Source organism: Cupressus sempervirens, chromosome 1, assembly GCF_028749045.1.
Source record: "Cupressus sempervirens isolate cs-2001-9-10 chromosome 1, ASM2874904v1, whole genome shotgun sequence".
Taxonomy (NCBI): Eukaryota; Viridiplantae; Streptophyta; class Pinopsida; order Cupressales; family Cupressaceae; genus Cupressus; species Cupressus sempervirens.
The window spans coordinates 305,176,630-305,195,644 of NC_143118.1; the positions used below are offsets into that span (position 1 = coordinate 305,176,630).

Below are 19,015 nucleotides of genomic sequence, written 5' to 3' on the forward strand. Positions count from 1 at the left end.
TGTCATTCTTAATATTACTAATGGTGTAATATGTCATGTTTATCCTCTCTAGCTAAGAGGGAGTCTTGATGTTTTTGTAGCTTCTCTCGGATAAACTGTATATATAAGATTGTGATTATATTAATGAATATACATGTCCCATGAAGGGACATGTCTATCCTTTACTCGCTTTCATATATAAATAAGAGATTGCTGCAAATTGGAAAACACATACCAAATACAATGGCAGTGCTTAGTACATTTGCAGCGATCCTAAGAAAACCAACAATAAAGTATTTATTCTCCATAGGATAAAATAGTTGTTCTCCTCCAAATTTGTCTCCAGTAAAGAATCCACTAATTTGAAATACTTAGCAAATTCAGTGTGAGATACCTAGGTGATACCTCCAACTAGAACTGGGTTTCCATCCAATTCCTGACAAATCCCATGGATTTAAGTTCTGAATGAATAAATGATATCCCTTTTAATGATAATTTGCGTTAACCATTTATTTTTAATTTAATATTGTGACTTATATTTTAATTCATAGCAGCCGGATATGCTTCTGCCCCTCCTGGGGTACATGTACTACTGTAACAGATATGGATACAGATATGATACAGGACAAATACACATCGAATAATGCACCCAATAAATCTTGATCTTTCAACCATGCCAGATACTGTGTTATTTGAATTTCTTTTAAATGACATTATTTTCCTGAATTTCAAATAAAAAATTTAATCATGCATTTGTTTAAATTGTTTTTTTGTAAAGACAAATCAAATGATCCAAAATGTAGATGCAAAAAAAGATAAGCACAATCAAATCCAGAAGTTTTGAAGTTATTACATTGTAAATTGTTAAATCAGCTCATAATTAGTTATGTAGCAATATGCATCTAACTATGCTTTTGTAGTGACAAAAATCTCCTCTAATAACTTAGAGAATTGTGTTAAATATGTGTCTGTTGTCTTTATTATTGCCATATCCCACCATATCATATTGGAAATCTTCAAAAATAGTTGCATCTGTTCTGTATTCAGTTCTGTGTCCATGCAACAGAATTTAAATATATTTTCTTCTAGAAAATTACTTTTTAACTTTAAATAATTATTAATTAATTACTAGTTGTATTAAATAATTTAAAAGAGATGTCATGTGAGTCTCAGAATCATCTAGGTTCAGCTAACAATGACTCCATGATTTGGGCACAAAATCCAATTCCATCAAAACTCGGATTCTAGGAATTTTAGAATGTTTTGTACCTAGAAACGGCCTTGTTTTTGAGTAATTTCTTAAAACCAATAAATGGTCCTAGCATGTCTAAGTTTGCATTAAAGGCAAGTCAGCAACCCCATAATCTCACCCAAAGTTTGAAAAGCAACAAATATAAAACACTATATGTGAAACTGCTCAAAAATAACTATTTACTTCCACCATTAGCAGGTGCAATATTGGAACCAACAAGAAAATGATGGTATTACTATCATAGAGATGTCACACAGATGAAAATTTGACACAACATTCTAATTGGTTTTTTTTCACTGTCTCTATTTTTCCAGCACAAGAAAACATTTTCCAGACTAAATCTTAGGCGGTTCAAACCCCATAGGGAAAATTGTCAGTTCATCAAAACTAAGTTGGGAAAAATCCATAAAATACTAAAGCAGGAAAAAACTAAAGAAACCCAATATTCAAATGCCTAACAGTTGGAGTTCTAACATTTCATAAGTTATAAAAATCAGAAGTTGCACGGGAAACCATACAGTCACACAATCAGCTCAAAGAATTGTTCTTGAGATGAAGCTCAAATTGAAAATATGATTAAAGGACAATAAGAAACACAAATGATCAGTTCAAAGAAAATTGATTTCCACTGAGGTTTCTTGAACTAATTTGATAGTTGAGAAATCTAACTTACCAGCTTAATGGCAACTTCCTCATTGGTGTGGATATTGGTCCCTGTTGATTCAAAATCAATAAGTTAATTTCTATTATAAACTCCAATACTCCACTGTCAAAAGAATTAAATAAAAAATGGAAAACCACCACAGAAAAATATAGGCATCTGCTACATACTTTCTAACAAAATAAATATTTTCTGGCACAATCATTGAAAACCAAATGGTAGACCAAAAGAATCAAAATCCACAGAAGGGACACCTACTTGTGGAAATAGATCATTGAAGAAACTGATCAACACTCAATTATCAAAATCTTTTTACTTTAAATTGCCTATAAAATGTATTTCAAATCATTGTATTTTAATGGATGTTTGTAATGTCCACTCTTTGCACCTGTTCAGATGATAATCCATTAGCCCATTTCTACGTCCTAGTTGGCTAAGTGGTCTGAGTTAAGGGACAATGTGTCCTAGTTGAGTTCGTACAAGAGTTTCTAAAGCTTTCTGACAGGGTTTCTACTTTTAGAGGGGAGCTATTTCGGTACTCATAGAAGTCAGTGAGGCCACCAATTCTTTGGTTAGTGCAAAGCTTCTATCAATATTTGTGGTGAGTTAAGGGTTTCAAGAAATATGTGATTTCTTAGCCCTATTAATCTTTTAAGAGTTGCCTTAAAGACTATCAGAAAAGCACCCTATGCCCTAAATAAACAAAGTTGTTTTAAAATAGGGGCCAATGTATTTCCTTGATAAGGCTAATATTATGCCTTTTAAAATAGACCCCTCAGCTGAAAAGAAAAAAAATGCTATAAAAAAGAAAATTAAAAGGCAAGAGGAAGGTGTACGTGTTAGAAGGGAGATATAATGACATTAAAGTAAAATTAAAACAAACTTAAGGAATGTGAAGTTTTGGAGGGGAAAAACGGTTTTCAAATTTGTGTTGTCCTCATCTTCTCCCTTCCTTAAAAAGCACTTTGACTATCATTGAATCATCTTGTGTTTGGCTACATAAGAAAGTGCTGCTGGAGTGTATCTGGGAAAGACAATCTGCTAGTTTGCAGACGAATATTCTCAACTAGGACACAAGTTTCCATGGTGAAAACCCCACTCTAGCTGGTTATTGTTAAGACAGATTTTTAAAGCTTTTGGCTTGCATTTGGTGTGTGATGAAGATTTTCAGTATGTTTTGAAGTGGATTTTCAGTCTACGGTTTTGGTGTGTGGTTTTCAGCATGTCGGTGATCATTCTTCATTTTGGAGTGAGTGAGCGTGTGTTTGGCTTCAGGTACAATGTGCTGGAACTTGTTAACAAAATCCTGAAGCGATTTTTCAATGTGGCCAAAGCACATTTTTAATTGCATCTCTCACAGAGAATCGAATCAATTTCTGCATATTTTGCCATTGTGTTTCTCTTGGCAAGATGCCATCTTTTGAGCTATCACTTGAGGATTTGATGAAGGTTTGATTCTATAATTCAAAACAACATTTTCTAGAGGGTTGCACTCGTAGGGGTTTGGTGAATGAAAATCTGCATCTTACTAATTAAGATTTATTTAAGTGAAAACTTTTTAGGTAAATCTCAACAGATATTCCCAGGTCAGATATATTGAACAGAAGTCTAGTTTCAATTTGTAGTTGTTGAAGTTTGTATCTGCGATAGAGATCTTCATCTCTGATTTTATGAGATAGAAATATGTTTGTTATGACCGTTATGGTCATCTTCAGCTGCAAGAGATATCTGTGATTATATTTAAGTTAATATTATGCAAAAAAGACGTGTCATACATCATGCAAAGAGGCATGCGTATGGAAATGTGAAGTGTTGAATATGTGGAAATATGAAGGGTTTTATTTTTTAGACTCAAAGAGACCCTTCATGTGAAAGATGAAGAGTCTTATGCAATCTATTTATATGATTGCTTGGTGTATTGTAAATCAATCAAGTGGAAAGCCGAGTACTTAAATATTTTATGATCAATTAAAGACATTTTTTTGCTGGTGTGGCTGGGTTTTTCCCTTCCAGTGGAAGGGTTTTCCTAGGATAAACGTATTGAGTGTTTTGTATATTGTTTGTGCTCTTTTATTGCTGTTTATCTCTATTACTGGGGTAAAACATTAACATGGTAACAGAGCCAGGTTAATAACAGCAATAAAAGAATGTTTAAGCTTATTGTTTATTGTTTTGTAGCTGTGTGAAAAATCCTTCATTTCATTCTACCGGGAAATGATCAAGGTTGAGTCTTTTTTGTATCTTTACCCACCATATTAAAATTGGGGCTCCATGATTTGTTATATTCCATGTCTCTCCTTGAATTTGTTTTTTTACTATAAGGCCTGCTTTGATCGCCAAGGTTTCTATGCATGGGTGCTGCATATGGAACAGAAAAAGTGGCATTGGTATTGCATCAATGGGTGTTAAAAGGAAACAGCTTGTCATGAAATCAATTGTGCCAGTTGTTATGGCTTGTGTTCTAGCTATCTATGGCCTAAATATTGCTGTCATCATTAGCACAGGAATCAATCCTAAAGCCATGTCTTATTATTTATTTGTCGGCAATGCACACTTTTTGGTATGTGGCCTTTCAGGTCTTTCTGCGAGCATGGCTATTGGTATTGTTGGTGTTGCTAGAGAAAGGGAGACGAATATCTTTATGAAGGCAATAAATGAGAAAGCAGGTGTAAAAATTTTGAATGCAACAGTGACTGGAGTCAATATCTTCAAGTCAGGTCATATATTGGCTTATCCCTCAACGTCGTTTCTCCTGGTAAAAATGTTAATGTGGCAGTTCTTATCACCACTGTGTAACAGTCACCATGAATTTAGTATCGTTGGGTCAGAGGCATTGTGTAAGATCCCAACAGTTGTCAGGTACCAAAGGAATGTGCCAATGTTCACATCTTGAATGCTCGAACACAAAAAGACATTGTTGTCAGTTATTTCGGAGGGCATGTATAGCATACAGCAGAGTCTTGTTAAAGTACTGCTAAAACGTATAATTGTTCTTGTTCTGACTTCAGATTTCGTTTGGGATTTACATCTCTATTCATGGCAGTGCTCTTGTTCAGGAGTTATCGACCCAAGTTTTGGTCATTGTTATCATGTCGAGTGGAGATTGTTTTCATAAAGGGAATCGTGTCTGCTAACTTTTGCGTTTGTATTTTCTAGTTTTTAATTTATGAGTATCAAATTAACGAGCTTTTTACAGCAGCGTATATACAATTTTTTTCAGGTCCAGTGGCATGAGGAAGATCGGCCTTTGCTTTTCTGGTCTCCTCAAGTTTGTGCTTTTGTCAGATTGCTTTAATCATGAGATACATTGTTGTTGGTAAATCATCATTTAGATAAATATTCTTATTTATACTTGTGTGTGTGTGTGTGGGGTTACATAAACACTATTGTTAATATTTTATTTAGTTCCTATTTTTAATATTTAGTTATTAACTAATGATGATTAACTGTAGAGACATGCCTCCTCTCATAATTATAAGAGATTCAAATCTGCATTTGGAACACACCTATAACAATGGCAGTGTAATTACATTTGTAGAACACGATCCATGTTACTTAACAGGTCCAACTCCTGACGTATCGTACAAAGCTATCAATTTTTGTATTTGTTTGGACATCTTCTGCTTATCCCTTTGTGATTTGTATTGTGATAGGATCTTTTCATTCTCCTCTGTTATTCTGTGCATGATTATTTACGGGAGAAAATGGTGCGCTGAAAACATAATGGTTTTCACATCTCAGCAATACATTTGGCATCAACTTATAATGTCTCTACAAATCTCTATATTGATTGAAGTTGTTGTATTTGCTAAGATTCTTCTTGAGGAAAAGAGATGAGTATTTTAAATTCTCGATAGTATATGTTTTTTGCATTGATCTCTTCGCGAATAGTTTGATTTGTGAGCTATTTTCTTTTTGCTTCCAGAATGAATCAATGAGGTGATAAGAGAGCCCATGCAGAGGCATGGAAAGTCATGGGACTTAATTTATGATACAGAAAATTCAGAAAAGTAGATCCAGCTTCAGAGGGAGGATACTCTCACAATATTATTGCATTGATTAAAACAGTTCTTGATTGATCTATATGATCTGTTTTGTATGTGATCTATTCTAACGTCTTGATCTGTTCACAGAGGCTGAAATGAGTATAATATTCATGTTGTGATTCTCAGGGGTAGAGGCTATTGATTATTGGCAAGTTTTTTGTGTATATTGTGTGCATCTTCATTGTTGGGTCATGCAGTGTTGCGCTATGTGTATAGATATTAATTGAAATAATGGGCTATAGGCTGGCATCAACATAAAGATCAGTATTGATAATAAGGGACTTTGGTATGTTATGTGAGATGTTATTATATGATATCATTTGCAAGTTGTTGATGTTCAGTTGTATGAACAATCATACATAAGAGTTTTTTTATGTTTGATGTCATCAATTATGATTGTATCATGTGCATGCTGACTTAACTTTGTACGAAAGCCTGTGATGAGACTAGCAAGTTATTCTAATCAGCTTATTACTGCCTTTTTGACACCCTTATCTCCTTTACGGGGTATGAAAAGACCGTCTAGTTTTACCAGTTCTACTGGCCATTACAGATCTATCAGGCCCCACAGCAGTTTTTTACATCAACGACACTCTTCCACAAGTTCACAGAGACAATCCAGGGCTCCTCTCTACTCACAGTCTTATCCTTCTATGACTGATTTCTTTTTGCCAAGGAAAGACTCCTAGTCTTTGCCTTGGCCTCTCTCTTCTTGTTTCTTGTTTCTTGTTGTTTGCTTTTCTCAAACACCGTTTGGTGCTCCTATTGTTGTAAATTGTTTGGTTGTAAATTCTCAATCCCATAGACCTTTTGTGGTCTTTTGTTGGACATTAATAATTTTATCTTATCTTATCCGGAAGATGTCAATTGTCATTTTCCTTTATGGTAACATCTTAATTGAGTAACACATTTTATTCAAACAAGTTATATGATTATCATATGCATGTTGATTTGCACTTATTCACCTTATTTGCTCATATTGTGTTGAGATCAGACTTCAAAGGGATAAGTATTCTATGATTTTTGTATCTAACTGGAAAGAGAATATATCTTTGCATTGACCTCTATGATAAGAGGATCTTATGAGTTGTAATAAATCTCTCTTGGTTGTAGGGTGCAATATGATGTTGAGAGATTATGCAACGTTATTGTCTTGATACTAAACTGGTGGCACTTTTAAAGCAAAGATCATATTTAGAGAGAGAGAGACTAGTCAACTTCAGAGTGAGATTACGTGACTCTGATCTGTTGCGTTACTCTGATCATAACTACAGTTATGATCAGACTGACACAACAGATAGATTCAACAATGTTTAAGTTACTTGGTTCATAATTGCACCAAACATAGTTGAACCTATCTATTGCATTACTTTGATCGTAACTACACCAAACCTCAATCTATGTAGTAACTCATAATAATCCACAAAGTGCAAAGCATTCGTCCTGTCAACTCCTGGATTCCAAATTGGTCTATCCATCCAATCCTAAAAGTAGAAATAGATGTGTATCATTCTACCATCTTCCTGTAACAACCATCTAAATGAGTGATCCACCCAATAGATGCCAAACACACCTTTAATATGCACGAGAACCAACTTAATAGGCCATCAAATATCACTGCTATATAATATGCTACTATTAAGAATGATTTTGAAGGTGACATTGTTCTCATGTAAATGGAAGAAATCTATCTCATGTGAGTACCTAACATATGGTTGTGTCTATGCAAATGCCCCTGCAACTGAGTAACTCCTCTAGACCAATCCAAAATTGAAAATGTAATGTGAGGCCAATCACAGTAGGCACTAATAACTGAAGTAGGCATAAAAATAAAATCACCAATCATTAAATAGATGACTGCCATATCATAACAATTTGGTGTCAAATTTCTAGTTGGACTGTAGAAGCCTCCAATATGCACCGAGAACAACTCTATGTTTCACCACGTGTTACCAATCAAATTTTCACCTCCATCAACAAAAGAATCACCATCACACAAAGTTTCAGAGCTAGTGTCACTAGGTTCATCTTTATCAAATGGCATTGTAAAGGTATATGACTGTTGATGTAAAAATCTGAATTCCAATGGTTCCCTTGTGTCACATCTTCACTCATTTCCAACACTCTTTTACAAACATATTATGGCCACTATGTACTAAGGTTACCAGCACTTGTAGACCCCAGATCATAATCATTTCCATGTGTTAAAGCTACAATTTCATTTGAGTGAGAAGATATACCTTTGCCATCCCAAATCAAAAGGTTAGACACCTCTTGGCTTGAGGCATGTTTTTCCCAAGCGATCAAAGGGGGTGACGTATCATTTAAATCTTCTTCATGAGATATCACAAGGCTGCAAGGTGTTTCTATGTTGAAATTTTCAGTCCATTCATCAACATTTTGGATGTCTTTAGTATGAAGTTTGTTGATAACATTTTCTCTCCTTTCTTCCCTCAAGAGTTCATCAACACCCCCTACTATTTGTTTAATCTCCATCTCCCTTGTGCCCACTTCTTGATCTTTGCTTGCAGTTGAAACAAACTGATTATCTGATCGGTATAGAGTGAAATGAGTCATGCTAAGTTGGAAGCAAGGATCATTAACCTCCTTTTCCTTGTCCTGCCCAATTTTGATAGCAAGTTCCTTATCCATTGAGAGCTGCAAATGTAAAGCTCTGCAAATTCTTTTGTTCTTGAATCAGACTTATATTTCAGTTTCGAATTGCTGAGAACGATCCTTTAAACAATATGTATACTCAGATTTGATTGAGGCAGATATTACTAATGTTTACTGCAGGTCCAGTCCTCTATATTCGATCCTAGATGATTAATAATATCTCTGCTATGTAATTCGGAGGAAGTAGAATGCTTGGAATATCAGACTGCTGTGTATGTGTGTCGTCCAAACTGCATTCACAACCCGTACATATATCCTATCTAGAGGGTATGTCCCTCAAGGGAAATAACCCTTGGCATTAACAAACAAATTGTTATCCCTAAGCCGGCGATCTTAGTAAACAAATTAGTTATGACTAACTAAGTTAACCAAGAACCAAATAAGGTATTTATCTAGAAATAGCCAGCACCTTTAGAGACAATATATATTAAATTGAATGCCATTCATTAGGAATATATGTATAGAAGAGTAGGTACAATCTGTACCATCAGACCTGTAGGTTTATCTAGGTTATATTCTTAACACTCCCTCTTAACCTGATAATCCTACAAAGAGATATCATATCTAGCACCATCAATATAGATGTTTAAGCAAGAATTAATACTCTATATCTGTCTGTCTCTTCTTAGTATGTGATATCATAGAACACATGATACAAAGTCATATTACTAAATCTGTGATATGACAAATCACTGCTGCTAGTGATAAGACACATGTTGTGACTCATAGAAACTCGTATTTCTATATCACAACGAGATCTCGAGTTTGAGATCTACCAGAATACAGGATAAACCTGGAGAATTCTAAGATTCTTCCTTTATCCAATTTGTGACCCATGAACATAGCAATGTCAGTGTCAGAATACGATCTAAAACTCATCTAAATCTTATAGTAAAATCTACTATTTAGTACATTATCTAAGAGATCATCATCTCTCATAATGCCATTTACACAAGTATTCATTATTTCAAAGATCGTCAGCTTTTTAAATAATGATTACACATGGTGGAGCCCCTAACAGTCAATAGCTTGAAAAAAAAATAAAATTATTTTATTAATAATCAAAAGAGTACAAATGGATTACAACTCAACCATACCAAGTCTCCTTCTGAAATGTTCTATCTTTACTCTAGATAGAGGTTTAGTGAATATGTCTGTTGTCTGATCTGCAGTACAAATGTATTCCAATTTTACAGAATTCCTATCTACCATATCTCTTACATAATGGTAAGGAATTTCAATATGCTTGGATCTATCATGGAAGACTGGATTCACTGAGAGCTTGATGGAACTCTGATTATCACAATGAATAATTGTAGGATTCATGGTTTGCCCAAATAATCCCACAAGTAACTTCCTCAGCCATATTGCTTCTCGAGAGGCCATTGCTATTGCAATGTATTCGGCTTCTGTGGAGCTCTGAGCTACTAAAGATTGTTTTCCGCATATCCATGAAATCGTAGCTAATCCTAAACTAAAACAACATCCTGAAGTGCTTTTCCTGTCTTTAACATTTCCACCCCAATCTGAATCGGTGAATCCATGCAAATCTAAAGCAACTTTCTCATATTTGAGTCCATAATTAAGAGTGCCTTGTGAGTATCTCATAATGTGTTTAATAGCAACTAGGTGAATCTCCTTAGGTTCACATATAAACTGACTTAAGGTATGAATAGCATAGCAAATATCAAGTCTTGTATTCACTAGGTATATAAGGGACCCAATCATCTGTTTGTAGAGAGTAGAATCTATTGGAGGTGATTAAGCAGCTGCTTCTTTAAGTTTATGCAAATTGGTCTCCATTGGAGAAGACATAGACTTGCAATTCCACATTCCAAATTTCTTCAAAATATCTGAAGTGTACTTTCCTTGATTAAGTATGATACTATCAGAATTTTGTCGTACTTCCAATCCTAGGAAGTAATGGAGAAGCCCCAAGTCTTTCATCTCGAATTCTCTAGTTAGATCTTTCTTGCACTGATCTATAAGATGATCATCACCTGTGATTAATAAATCATCAACATACAATATCTGTATTACCATATCATTTTTATCTCTTTTATAATATAAGTTTGGATCGACTTCATTCTTGGAGAATCCTAAGCCGATGAGATATTTATCAATCCTTTCATACCAGGCCTTGGGAGCCTATTTAAGCCCATAAAGAGCTTTCTTGAGCCTGCAAACAAAAGCATTAGTATCATGGGTTTCAAATCCTTTTGGTTGCTCCAAATAAACTTCTTCTGAAATCTTTCCATTTAGAAATGTTATCTTTACATCCATCTGATGTACCTTCCATCCCTTAGATGCGGCAATTGCTAAGATTGTTCGTACGGAAGTATATATGGCAACAAGAGTAAAGAGTTCTTCATAATCAATCCCTTCTTTCTGAGAAAAACCTCTGGCTACAAATCTGGCTTTATATTTCTCAATACTCCCATCAGCAGCATGTTTTATTTTGAATATCCATTTGGAAGAAACAACAGATTTTCCTTTTGGTCTTGGAACTATTTCCCAAACATCATTTTTCATAATTGATTGGTATTCTTCTGTCATAGCTTCTTTCCAGGCTGGATGTTTAATAGCATCAAAAGGATTGGTAAGCTCTATTTTGGATAAATCAATCATATTTGTTGTATAACCAGGGAATCTTTTAGGTCCTTTACTTTCTCCGACTGATCCTAAAGGTGCAGCAAAGTCTTGAGCTGCTTCAACTATTTTTATGGCCCAAAGTGATCTTTTCTTTAAATTTTCCTCAAAGTTCATATTTTCATCTTCGACCTCTTCTAGGTTCTCCCTCTAGGATTCAGATTCACTAATTCTTTTAGAATTGATAAAGGAGACGGTTCATTGGAACTTATGGCTCTTTTGAATGCAAAATCTTCCTCAAAGATTACATCTCTGCTAAGTTCAATAGTTTTATGTCTAGGTATGAAAATTACATATGCTTTAGAAGTTTCACTATAGCCTACAAAGATACCTTTCCTCCCAGATGGTTCTAATTTGGTTCTCTTTTCTTTTGGAACATGAATGTATCAGGACATTCAAAAATTTTGCGATGACTTATATTGGGTTTTACTTTAGTAAATACTTCTTCAGGGGTTTTATCTTTAAGATAGGAGTCAGGACTTCTGTTTTGAATATATACAGCAGTACAAGAGGCTTCTGCCAAAGATAGTATTCTAGATTTTGGTCAAAAATCATAGCCCTAGCGGCTTCTATAATTGTCCTATTCTTTCTTTCAGCAACCCCGTTTTGTTCTGGGATATACGGAACAGTGCACTCTCTCTTGATCCCTGATTCTTTACAAAACCTTTTAAACAAGTCTGAGGTATATTCTCCTCCATTATCTATTCTAAGGGTTTTAATTTTATGTCCTGAAAAAATTTCAGTTAATGCTTTGAATTCTTTAAATCTTTGTACGATTTCTTCTAATTCCTTGCATTTTAAAAAATTAATCCATGTTTTCCTAGAGAAGTCATCTATGAACAAGATATAATACCAAAATCCTCCAAGAGAGGAAATGAACATAGGTCCACATAAATCTGAATGAATTAATTCTAGTACATTATTTGTTTTCCTAGTACTATCATGAAAGGGATTTCTAGTACTTTTACCCAGAGCACACCTTTTGCAAATACTATGGTGATCTTTATTTAATTTTGGTAATCCGGTAACCATCTTTTCCATAGTTGATAAGGCTTTAAAGTTTAAATGCCTTAATCTTTTGTTCCATATTTCGTTTGAATCTTCAACTTCATGAACTAGGGCTTGAATGGATCAACTGGGTTCTGTATTCAATTCATACAAATATCCCTTTCTTTGACCAATTAATTTAGCTTTAATGATGGAAGAGTTCTTAGCCCAAGTTAATACTTTGCCATCCACGAATGCAACATTGTGTCCATCATCTTCAAGTGTTGTAATTGAGATTAGGTTTCTTTTAATCCCTGATACGTAGAGTACACCTTTAAGAAGAAGAGTATTTCCTGTTTTTAGTTTCAAAGTGCAGCTACCAATTCCTTCAACTGAGTGTGCAGAGTTATCACCAATAGTAACCTCACCGTTAACTTTCTCTGATAAGTAATCTAGAGTTTCTTTGTATCTCGTTATATGTCTAGAAGATCCACTATCAATTACCCATGGTTTATTTTAGATTTCATTTGATAGAGAGGAATACAAAACACGGTTCTCAGGATCATAAGTCTCTTCTTCTCTAATGACATTTGTACAATTTGCCTATTGTTTGGAATTTTCCGAACAATTAGATCTATAGTGTCCAAATTTTTCACATTTAAAACACTTTATTTTTGTTAGATCTTTCTTTAGCTTTCCATTCTTTTGATTTCCCCTTTTCTTCTTGAAGTGTTTTTTCTTGCCTTTATAGGAGTTTGCATTAAGAACGTGAAGTTCTTCATCTTCTACTTTTGGTTTTTGCATTAAGAACGTGAAGTTCTTCATCTTCTACTTTTGGTTTTCCTCCTTTCTTTAGTTTTCTAGACTCTTCTTGAAGACAATCATTCTTGAATCTATTAAAGTCCGGAAGCTAATCTCTAGCACTTATTCCTTGTGCAAATGTTTCCCATGATTCTGGCAATCCATCTATGGCCATGAGCGTTAGTTCGATGTCATTAATAATGGTTCCTATGCTTGATAATTCATCTCTAATGCCGGCAACTCTTAGGAAATAAGAGTTTATCAATTCTCCTTTCTTTATCTAGATGTGATTCAGTTGTCTTTTTAGTGCAAGAACCCTAGTTGCATTGTTTACTTCATATGCATTCTGTAATGCATTCATCATATCATAGGCAGTTTGGTGTTTCGTAAGCATAGGTACGATATCATTTTTAACTCCATCCAAGATGATTTGAATGGCTTTTCTATTTCCATTGGTCCATATGGATTTGTGAGGTTCAACTAGGGGCTGTTTGGATGCTCCATCAACAAATTGTTTAACATTGTTCTCTTCAAAAATCATTAAGATTCTAAATTTCCAGGCTTCAAAGTTTTCCTTCCCATCGAATCTGTCCTAGGGTCTGAGTGTATATGCCATTGAAAAATGGGAGAAAACTACTGAATATATATGAGGTCTGATTATTGAAATTTTGCAGAGCCCTAGATCTGATAACTTGGCTTTGATACCATGTAAATTTCTGCAAATTCTTTTATTCTTGAATCAGACTTATAGTTCAGTTTCGAATTGCTGAGAATGATCTTTTAAACAATATGTATACTCAGATTTGATTGAGGCAGATATTACTAATGTTTACTGCAGGTCCAGTCCTCTATATTTGATCCTAGATGATTAATAATATCTCTGGTATGTAATTCAAAGGAAGTAGAATGCTTGGAAGATCAGACTGCTATGTATGTGTGTCATCCAAACTGCATTCACAACCCGTACATATATCCTATCTAGAGAGTATGTCCCTCAAGGGACATAACCCTTGGCATTAACAAACAAATTGTTATCCCTAAGCCGGCAATCTTAGTAAACAAATTAGTTATGACTAAGTTAACCAAGAACCAAATAAGGAATTTGTCTAGAAATCGACGGCACCTTTAGAGACTATATATTAAATTGAATGCCATTCATTAGGAATATATGTATAGAAGAGCAGGTACGGTCTGTACCATCAGACCTGTAGGTTTATCTAGGTTATATTCTTAACAGCAAGTAATCTGATTTCATCCTTTCACATCTTCTTTGATTGTTTGTAATTGTGTACTAGTGACTCCACATGAAGAGCCCTATTGTCTTTCATCAATTTGATTTTGCCACATAAGATCTTCAATGAATTTGTGAGAATCATCTGCCCTTGTTAACACTTGTAGAAGCTTCTCTTTCGTAACTAATCCTGTCCATCAAAACTTGCAGCGATAAAGGTTTTTGTTCAAATCCATTTAGGGAATATGGATTGTCACAAATCCAATTTTTTGATTAGTTCCTAACTATGGAAGCAATATCATCATCACACGTAATTGTTTCTAGAGCTGGTGTAATGCACTCCTCATGAAGTACTGATGAGATAGCATCATGTTCATATATGGATTCTTCAAAGCAGTTCTCCTCTTCACTAGTTTTACCAATAGTGATCAGCAAATTATCAATTAAAATTTTAGGAGACCTCTCATCCATAGCAATGGGTTCTTCCATAATATCATCCTCACCTGGTTGGAAGAACATCTTGTTTGCCTTCAAGTGTATTATTTTAGCTTGTGCCCCATGAATCAAATTTTCACTTAAGTATGCTTCTATGTCCTTACCAATGTTTGGCTGCATTAGTTCTTCTTTATTGACTCCAAAATGATGATTAGGTGTCCAAAACTCATGATAAGTAAAACAAATATGTTCTTTTCTCATATGGTTTTCCTCATTTCCAAAGATCCTGAAATTTGTATGCCCACTGCTATCAGCTCACTGTCTGTCATGTGACCCTGAAACCTTTCAATTTTATGCTCAATTTATTCTTATATGAGTTCATAAGTCATAGGTGACATTTTATCTTCCCCTCTCCAAAATGCTAGCAAATCTGATTGTGCTTGTTTGCATCACAGTTGCACAGCCCTGGGGGATGGGGGGACGTTGGGATGAGTTTCTGAGTAAGGGGACAGAGGGGCCTCAATTTGGGGACAGCAACAGGGACAGGAGGGGGAAAGGGGGTGTATATACTATATACTATACATGTGGTACTTAAAATGCTACTTAAGAAAAGACGTATAACAATATAAGACATAAAGATGTAAACTACTAATTTACTAAAATTTAAATACTTGAACATTGAACATTGAATATTGAACATGAAAGGGGAACATTGAACATTAGATATTAAAATTTAAAATACTCAAATCAGCAATGGAAGAGAGCTAACTTCTATTATATAAATATTAAATAATAACAGTCATATATATCAAAAGTACGAGTATCTCATCATAAAGGTGATTACATTGAGCAGCATGATATGATATTCAATACGAACAATAGAATATTAAAAAATGTTTTTTTTTTTTTGGTTGGACAGGGGATGCTCAGTCATCCCTCAGAGGGGTTGAGGGACCCATTCCTGTTCCCTCTCAAGGGACACTAAGACGTCCCCCCATCTCCGCTAGAACTGCAGCGAACTGGTGGCACTGCTGGAGACCTTGGAACGGCATCCCCCCGTCCCCCGTGCATCCCCATCTCAAAGAAGTTGGGGCTTTTTTTGGGAAGGGGATGTGTCCCCATGTTACTATGGTTCGCATGCATCGTCATCCTCATCTAGGATTAAAGACATGATTATTTTTAAGCAAGCTTTCACATGGTGTGATGATGTTTTGTAATCTCTCTCAACAGACATTGAAACAATTGTAGAATCGTTTTTTCACAACCAAAAATAAATCTGGTTTTTTTCATAAGCTCTAAATTCTTCACCTTCTTCTCAAAGGTAGGGCCCTTGATATCATGTAGCCCCACATAGGTTGTCCACAATTAGCTGTAATATCCCTTTGATAGGGTGTTGCCGCCTTCAGCAAGTCTCTTATTTGTTCACCATTGATTGTGTTATTATATTCCTTTGAGAACACCTTTCTTTTCAGATTTTGCATTGTCTAAATTTTCACTAATTGGTATCCACTAGGCTATCTTGGTATTTGTCAAACAGCTATTATACAATTACTGAATCAAAACACTGACAAGATGGTTTAAAATCTTCAGTTTGTTTTTACTCTGATCGTTGAATTTTCTGATCTAATTCTCTGAGCTTTCAGTTTTACTGTAATGTTTCCAGCTTGTTCTGACCCAGATTTTCAGTTTGGAGAACTTGGCAATTTGTCAAACAGATTGTACACATGGTCTGTTTACTAATTTTCTGATGTTTGCAGATAAATTTCAATGCAGAAAAAGTAATTGCCAGTAGTATTTCAATCCAAATTCAAACACCGAGTAGACTCACTTTAAATAATCAACTCCATTTAATTTAATGGCCAAATAGCCAAGTTTTTACATGATATAAGTATCATCATAAATTGAAAGACATGTCTGATTGTTTACAGACTGCTAATGAATATTTCTGACCTCATTCTTGTAATCACAGCAGACAAAATAGAAGCAACCTATACACCAACCTTTACCAAAAGTTAAATTCCAAGGGATTATTTACTCTGACTTCCAATGACATACATGTATAGACAGGCTTAGTCACGATACTAGTAATAACAATTAACACTGAGAGATATTTCTAGTCACATACCCGATAGATTCAGTGTATTGGAAGTATGCAGAGATATATTTTACCCCAGAAAATAGACATAACTGCTACCATATGTTCGGTGAGTCCCAACTAAATAGATTCAATGCTCAAAGCTTGCACTGCTGAAGCTATTGCCAAACACTGCTTTGCAAACCAACTCAGCACGACTCCAACGAGATTCTATTCACGTCAGCAGCAGAGAAGGCCCAATACATAGCCTATAAGTCTAGGTTATTCCTTAGGGTTTCCCTTTAATCATTTACTCCTGTTATGAAATACTCTAGGCACACTGTTCCTTCATCAATAATAATCCACAGGCTCCCAATTTTAGGACAAGCACAAAAGATTTGTCATCAAGGACCAAGAGACCACAACTATAGTCTTCAATTTGTTTAATATCGCCGCACAGCATTACTTCAGTGTATTTTCTCCATGCAAGAAATGAACATAATCACAGCACATCAATATTACATCAAACCTTAGCCAATAAAAATTAACACGCCAATAGTGAATCAGGCCAACATAGACTTATGCAGACTTTGGCTCATGCAAGTACTGGCAACAAGCTTCATTCACACCTGTCTCTAGGACTCTATTACTTTCTGTAAAACATTCATGCTATGGGCAAAACAGCCGTCTTGCAAACTCCAACTTTCAGGTATCAAACCAACTCAGAAATGATTAAATTTTGCTAAAGAAACTATCTAATGTATACTCTAATTCACGGCTTCAGGTAGAGCTTATGGCAATAATATTTCCCAATTATATCATCAGCCTCCATGATTATGAGGATAAGTTATGCTTAATAGCCTTGCAAAAATTTAAAAAGTGCCGCTTATATTAATATAACATTTTTCTCCCTTCCAATCCAGTCAACATGAAATATCCATGGCATTCATCATTTATTTTGATAGTTGAACATTATTTGATATCTCTAAGCTTTTTCTCTTTCCTATTAAATACTCAAACCTTTTTTTCCCATTAACCACAACCAACCAAAGAATAGCCGATAATTTTTATTTCGGCTCTTTATTGAGATTTTAATCACACAATAGTTGTCTCTTTAACATTTCCCAAACAATTGCTTCCAAAATGTCTTGCAATAATGGCCCACCATTCTTGTAAAATCATCAGCAATTGTATCCAAATAGATTGAAACAAGCCCACAGAAACCCCAACACAATAATATTAAATTTGTGCCTCAGAATGCAGACCCACAATTATATTTCAAACCAAAGTCTGAATGACATATCTTTCTATCCCTCCATGAATGCTCACAAAGATATCACCTGAAGTATAATTTTCAATGGCTTAAAAATATGATTGCATTAACTCCACCCACCTTTCTATTAAAATTTAATTTTCATATAGCTCCAGTCTACAATAGCAAAACCCCAATAATAATCATATGACATGGAAGCCCCAAAAATATTTCAAAAAATATTATAAAGTTTCGCAGCAGCATATTAGAAGACTGGTCATATTTTCAATCTTGACACAAAATTTAATTTTCCGTCAAACTTATAGTTTCCGGAATATAAGAACCCTTTTTTTAAAATAAGATATTCCTATAATATGCCACAATCTAAGTCACAAGGTTCGAGTTTGAGTTCGAGTTCGACAAGGATGAAGTTTGGATGAAGTTCGACAAGTCAAAAAACTCGAAAAAAATTCGACATTAAATTCGCCTCATGTAATTCTCCAAAAAATATGTTATTTATCATTATTATTATATGTTTGAGTTTAATGCAAGGAACTTTCAATTCATAACTACAATAGAAAACATCTCTTCATGTCTAACAATATATCCAATATAATATCAGAATAGTTTGAGATTACAAAATAGATTTGAAATCATTACAACAAAAGATATCACATTTATAAGATATAACCCATAAGAAACATGTGAAATCATGATTACAAAGTTCTTTTACTATCCAAAAGATAGATCAGCGTTTTATACTTCAAAGTTTAGAACTTCAAATAGTTCAAAATTAGCAAAAGTACGAAGATAGTTCTTGTCAAAATATTATAGTCAAAAGTCAATACTATTAAACTTCAAAAAAGCTCCAGGTTATCAAGAGCACTTGGCTGATCTACTCTAGAATCATCATCAGTGTCACTACTAAGCTCATCATCCAAGAAGTCTGGTTCCTCTAGAGGTCCAATTGCC

General features: G+C 34.6%; 1 protein-coding gene and 1 pseudogene across 3 annotated transcripts in view; one reads left to right on the forward strand and one right to left on the reverse strand.

The window, feature by feature from the left end:
- LOC149577322 (uncharacterized) overlaps positions 1-19,015 on the reverse strand; it is an 82,742-nt gene that overhangs the window by 39,060 nt on the left and 24,667 nt on the right. For both annotated transcript variants that reach the window (XM_089823459.1, XM_089823460.1), the window contains exon 2: positions 1,905-1,945. In XM_089823459.1, the coding sequence (XP_089679585.1) occupies positions 1,905-1,945 (41 nt within the window). The remainder of the gene's footprint in view (positions 1-1,904; positions 1,946-19,015) is intronic.
- Positions 3,464-11,416, forward strand: LOC149577323 (V-type proton ATPase 16 kDa proteolipid subunit pseudogene; annotated as a pseudogene). The gene has a single exon (XR_016363194.1). The product of XR_016363194.1 is annotated as a V-type proton ATPase 16 kDa proteolipid subunit pseudogene (transcript).